Here is a 6,663-nt window from a genome sequence, read left to right as displayed (position 1 = left end):
GCATTTTCTTTTTATCTGCCTGTTCAGAGTCTTGTATTTTTCTTCCTGATTTTTGGCCTTTCTTCTCTCATTCATTAGTTCTAATATCTCTGGAGTAATCCACTTCTTCTTCTGCAACTTAAGTGTGGTTGGAACATTTTCTTCTAGTGATGCAGCAACACTGTCTTTAAACTGCTCATATTTCTCTCGCCCCAGCTGTACCCAGTTCATCTGGATATGGTATCAAATACTCCTCTCCTTTCACATTCTCTGATCCATTATTGTTTTTAAAAAAGGAAAAGAAAAAAAATAACGACACAGAAACATCCCACCCCGCGACTGCAACATCATAAATTAAAACCAATCCCTCTCACTCCACCCCCCCCCCCCCCTCTTAAAAAAAACACACACTTCCTGGCCGCCTGTATAACTTAGAGTTGCCAACCACCGAAGAATTAAAATACATTCGGAAGACCTAAAGTTTTCGTAGTGAGCTTGCTATGGCAATTAAGGTAATGATTAGAGATCTTGAGGCGGTGGCGGTGGTGGGAATCATGGATGTAGAGAGAAAGAAGAAGAAGAAGACCACGAAAGAGAGGATCTGATAGAGAAGGAGCTAGAGACAACCCGACAGAGGAAACAAAGAAAATGTGAAATAAGGAAGAAGAATGTGCCGCTATGTGGTCTTGTGGTATGACACTCGCTTTCGGATCGGATTGGAAAATCCTGGGTTCGAGCCTCACTCGGCGCATAGTTGAGTCCACTCTTACCGTACTCAGGTTTAAAATAAGTACCAGGCCGTTAACTGCGTTGTTCTGTCTGAAAAAATGTAATATCGCCTAACAGACATCATGTAGGATGTTAAGTGTTGCTGTTGGCGCTCTGAGACTTCGAGCGGATATTGCGCTATATAAAAACTCTCGTTAGTATTTGTGACAATGATAGCAGTGATGTTATTCTTGTTTCGATGATGAAATGATGGTAGTGGTGATGTCACTGATCAAGAAGCTAGAGTGATAAAGTTGATGGCAATGGTGACGCTATAGTGTTCGCGTATGTTATTGATATTTAAAATGATTGTTTCCTAGAGTGGTGGTGGCTGAGATGATAGTTATGATTTTGCTAGTGATGGCAATAATTGATATGACCATGGTAATGGTAGGTATAATGCTGTGGTGGTGATATTGATTGTGGTGCTGATGATACTTATGATATTGTGCAAATGATGGTGGTAGCGATTCTGATGGTAATGATAATGTTGTAAAAGTGCTTGTGGTAGTGATGGTGATGGTTTTAAAATTGACGTGGATCGACGTGCAATTATTTTTAGGTCTGATAACCATTTCCTTATGGGCTCATTCTTGTAATAGAAATCTTTTAAAAAATGACGCAAAATACATTATACAACAATGTTAAACCAGGCCCATAAGTGGATTCGGATGTCAGACCTGCGTGTTTGTTAACCTACAATGCAGCACAAATCCCTTTCGAAACGGTATTCTTTTTTCCACTATAACACAATAAGTCGAATGCTTGGCAGGTCTGTATCACTGCGTACATAGACACGTTAGTTGTAATAATATCTATTGAAATACCACCTCGAGTGGCGATAAGCCAATTTACACATCTGGAATACAGCATTTGCATACAAAGCTGTTTGAGTACAGAATTATTGAGAAAAATCGTGGATTTATTTTTCTTGTAACCATTGTTTTAAATATATCAATCTGATTATGTATATATTTCCGTCTTTCTATTTTTTAATTTTAAACTAAAGTTAGGAATTTGTTTTTGGCCAGTAATCGTAACTTTATCAGACCATACCCAGATCAAAACAACAACCCCAACCCCCTGACAACATTACCCCTTGTTCTGAGTTTAAGAACATAGGCAAGTTATTGTTCTTAGGCCGAACTGGGCTTTTATGTTCTGTATCATTCTATTTCACCCAGTTTCAACCCGTTGACATTTTAAATCCCAGCCCGTTGACATTCTAACTTCTCATCAGGGCAAAAGTGGATACCAAATACTTAATAGTATTAGCTAACGAATGAAGTACTGAAAATATTGAGGACTTGGTATTAGTGTCCTTTATTAATCTTTAATATATTGACATCGTCTATGGAGATAAGTTTAAATGCAGAGGTTGTGCTTTCGGCTTTGGAATTAATTTGCGTGTTGTAAAGCCGCCAAATTCCATCCCGTCTATACAATTACCTCGTTTACTGCCAATTTGAAAACGCATTGAATTCGCCATGAATTAAATCTATCATTATGTCATACAGCTAGTCTACTCAAGACTGTACAACTTATAACAAAATTTTCTGAAGTTAAAGGACAGGTATCGACATCGTTCAAAAATTTTGGCTAAATTCAAGCTATTATTGATGGCACTCACTGAATTATCAAGATTATAACATTTTTTTATAAAACTGCTTCTTAACAGATACAGAAATTTGGTGTTGTTTTTTTTTTTTCTTGCGCTGCTTATACTATTATGACTAATATAATATTTTGACAAATTGAATACTAGTCATTTAAAACAAATAGTTACTGAGTGCTTACCCACTATTATAGATTGAACAAAAAATGTAAAAAAAGGCAAAACACACGTAGACACACAATAGACACACACACACACACACACACACACACACACACACACACACAAATCAAACAAAAGCAGGGAAAATACCAACAAGAGAAAACAAATAAAAAAGAACAATAACCACCCCCCCCCCCCAAAAAAAAAAAAAAACAACAGCAAAAAAAACAAAACAACAACCCCCCCCCCCCCCCTCCAAAAAAAAAAAACAAAAAAAAAAAGAAACCAAAACAAAGAAAACCTGCCGAATCTTCCTCTGTGCCTAGCCAACCCAAACTCTCGAGCAGGTATTTGAATTGGATACTTACCAATAGGAGAACACGACCATTGTTCCTTATAAGAAATCAATCACCATTCTGGAATAAAAATCATATCCCAGAAGAAAAAAACAAACAAAAAAAACCCCACGAAATTAAACACACACACACACACACACACACCTAAAAAAAAAACACACATAACTGATTATTTGACTCACAAACAGAGGAGGTGGGGTTTGTGAAACATTTAAGACGATACGGATATATCATGTAATTACGTGGATTCGAATCCAGCTCAGTAAAAGCAAAAACGGAATATTGCCCAGCTTTAGTGTGAAGGACGAATAGTGCAAGCAACACGATTTGTCCGTACGTACGGCAACCACGGTTGAAGCTATTCGACCTTAAGGACGAATAGGGCTACCCAAATAATAATTTGAAAGTACAGTAAATGACAAGAGACAAAACCGAAAATATAATTTAGTGTAGATCAAAAAAGCATTTTTAACACATCTTAAGATAATTTGTAAAAAGTAATAAACAAAAATGAATATTATAACAGCTTCAAAAAAGAACAAAATACCAAACACGGAACAGGGAAGACCTACAAAATATTTCTGCCGTCTATCTGGAATTTAGTAATGTATTTATGTCTTTATAGTTTTTTGTTGTTGTCTGAAGAAGGGTTTTGAGCCCGAAACGTTCCGTGTCTGATATTTTGTTCTTTTTTGAAGCTGTTCTATTCATTTTTGTTTATTACTTTTTACAGTCCACAGATTCCAGCAGTCTAGTATCATGATAATTTGTGGAGTGTAATTTACACTTATGGTGTGTTGAAAATGGTTATCAAGTTACACATCAATGAGATGAAAAGTTAAGTGTTTTATCTATGTAGGAGTGAAAAGTAAAACATACTGAATTATTGTTAGAAATACATATTCAACGATAATGATAAGATAAATGATGAGAAGGTTTAAAAAACAAACAAACAAACAAATATTTAAAAATCTGATAAATATTAAAATTCAAGTTTTGATTTATCTGCCACCCTTTGCCTGCCGACAGAAAGTACTTGAGCTATTTGAGCTATCCACTTCTACAAAAAAAGGCAACTTGACAATCTGTCATTACCAAGTGTCCTTCTTCTTGAGTTTAATGAGTCAGATAGAAATAGATAGAAACTGCTTATCTTTAACAAAGTGTTACAAAGCCGAACCACTGTCACACAAACAATCTTCTAGAATTTATTTTGTATCGTCTGCTTTGGACTTCATGCACATTAGGGTAAAAAAATATTTTAGGTGTGAAGGAGAGCAAGGATAATGAGCAAAAAGGGTACCAATGCGATGGAATGAACTGTATGAAATGTATTTTGGGACCAGCTTGGTTAATAAATGAAACAATAATTGTATTTATCTCTTCATATTCTGACGGAATTCCTCTTACCAGCACATTGAGAGAGTGACCGTCACTGATGAACTGTTGTACAAATGATTTGATATCCCTGGGTTTTGATATATCCACAAGATGAAGGTGAACATTCTGGAAATGTATAAACATGAAGATTGACTAATTGTTAAGTAATTTCCTATTATGAAAAGGACTCTCCTTCAGTAAATCAAACAAAACAAAAAAATAACATTTGTTTTTTTTTTAACCAATAGAATATATATATATATATATATATATATATATATAATATATATATATATATATATACAACTTCATTGACAAATAGAATAATCGTTCATAAATATAGTGAGCAATAAGAGAATTGATTGATATATAAAAAGAACTCAATACCTCGTTTCCACTTTTTTCCTTTATTTCCTTCAATGCAGCTTGACCCCTTTCCTCATTGCGACATACAATATGCACTGTAGCACCTGAAATGGAAAACCTTTACTTTAGATTAAATTGCTTAACAATACTGATGAGACTTTAAACGACTTCATTGACAGTTTGGTATCTCTTTCATCACAGATGCCTTAGAAAAAGTAAGACAAATTCAAATAAAAAGTACAGTCACATCCCCCCAATCCAAACACCTCCGTCCCCAGTATTTTTTCAGGATTACAGAGACATCCGGATAATGGAATCAGTCCCTAAAAAGTACCTGTACAGATAAAGTATATACCAACAGCAATCTACACCTATATCTGGTGTGAGGCATCCAGTAGCAAGTGACAATTAGATTAAAAAACAGAGAGTAGCTTCATCACATAATAAATGCGTAAAAAACAACAACACACAAACAGAACAAAATCTCATCAAAACAATAAAGCTTAAGCACCGCTGAGCACTTATGTGAAAGTTGAGTGCTATATAAATAACTAATTATTATTATTATTATTATTATTATTATTATTATTATTATTATTATTATTATTATTATTATTATTATTATTATTAGTATTAAAATCAAGAGTGAATCGAAGTCCATTTTCACCTTTCTTTGCAATGTTCAGAGCCGTCACTTTTCCAAGACCACTGTTAGCTCCAGTAACCATGAAACTACGGTTGGGGACACTAACATTTTCAAAGTCCCGTGGATCAAATGATTTACTTGCAGCCTCCATAGCCAGATCTGAAATTGGTAAAATAATATAAAAATAAATTACAAATATAGGCAAACGTTTTGAAACAGAATTACAATGACCAAATATCCAAAAACAGTCTAGTGATTTAGAATTGGCATACTGTTGTTCAGTGGTTGCATCGCATATTTTGTAGTCTCAGTCAAAGAAGAAATGGACACCCAACATTTCGTATTCATTTTCATTTCAAAATGGACGTATCTATCAAATGATGAACATTATTGGAGACTCTTCGAACCAAACCTTTGTCACCAATAGTATATGAACTTGTGTGAAAATCCGACAAGCCTAGTTTCCCATTTCCGAAACCGCATGAAAAAAAAGTAAATATCAAGTGCCGTGGCCTTGAGTCCAAAGTCTGAAAAGATTGGCTTTAAAACTAGAGATCTAGTAGCCCATGTAATAATTAGACTATTTCTAATGGACACAGTTGAATCAAATAGAAGTGGAGGGATTCATTTCAAAGACTCACTTCGTATATTCTCTAAATCCCTTGACAAACCATACAGCATTTCTGTAAAGCGACATTTTAGATAATTTGTATTATGTAACAAAAGTGGGCGGTAACTCAAAATTCTAGCAGTCGAAAATATCTTTATAAAGGGAAATAATTCAATGAATTTTTGTGTGTGATTGATTCTTTCAAAGTAAATTTTGAGTCAAGATCATAAGAAAAGTAATATGTTTTCAAATAAGCATCACGTACAGGAATCCTTCACGTTATATTATCCTAGCGCCTAGTCATTTATTTCAGACGATCTGTTGTAAAAGTGAAAGCTCAAGGAGATATGACGATTTCGACCTTATCAAGATTCATTCATAAAAGATTGCCTTATAAGTCAACCGGAAGTAGCAATTTAACTTGTTTTCTTTTCTTTGATCTCTTGTTCTTCACACCTCGGGAAAGTTACAATATTTGGGGATTACAAGGCCAAGGCATTTCTCACTCGCCTGGGAAAAATATATGACCGGAAGGTATGTTTTTACTATAATAAATTGTTAGGTTTATTTGTAAGGGGGCTTGACCATATATTTATAGCTTATCTCACAAATCAAACACGTACTTTTCAAAAATTAAATGGGCAGAGTGCTGCCACTGCCGAGCCTGACTGCTGAGTTGGTGATTCATTCATCATGAATGCCAATATAAATATTGTTTATATTGTTGTACGTCACAATTTATGCAGATCACTCACTTTAAGATGGGAATCGGGTGGTGGAG

At 34.7% G+C, this 6,663-nt stretch overlaps 1 protein-coding gene across 1 annotated transcript in view; it reads right to left on the bottom strand.

Moving 5' to 3' along the window:
* The window catches only part of LOC144962285 (dehydrogenase/reductase SDR family member 12-like), a 9,824-nt gene extending 4,410 nt beyond the window's left edge, over positions 1 to 5,414 (bottom strand). Inside the window, exons 1-3 of the mRNA XM_078895193.1 lie at positions 5,294 to 5,414; positions 4,648 to 4,730; positions 4,291 to 4,386 (exon numbers count right to left, since the gene is read on the bottom strand). Of these exons, the coding sequence (XP_078751319.1) occupies positions 4,291 to 4,386; positions 4,648 to 4,730; positions 5,294 to 5,354 (240 nt within the window). The 5' untranslated portion in view covers positions 5,355 to 5,414. The remainder of the gene's footprint in view (positions 1 to 4,290; positions 4,387 to 4,647; positions 4,731 to 5,293) is intronic.
* Between the last annotated feature and the right edge of the window lie 1,249 nt (positions 5,415 to 6,663).

The sequence above is a fragment of the Berghia stephanieae genome, unplaced genomic scaffold (genome assembly GCF_034508935.2).
Source record: "Berghia stephanieae isolate SIO BIC M18660-M18661 unplaced genomic scaffold, UCSD_Bste_1.3 scaffold782, whole genome shotgun sequence".
In the NCBI taxonomy this organism is placed as follows: domain Eukaryota; kingdom Metazoa; phylum Mollusca; class Gastropoda; order Nudibranchia; family Aeolidiidae; genus Berghia; species Berghia stephanieae.
Note: the sequence above shows the minus strand (reverse complement) of the source record. Positions and strands in the feature narration are given on the sequence as shown.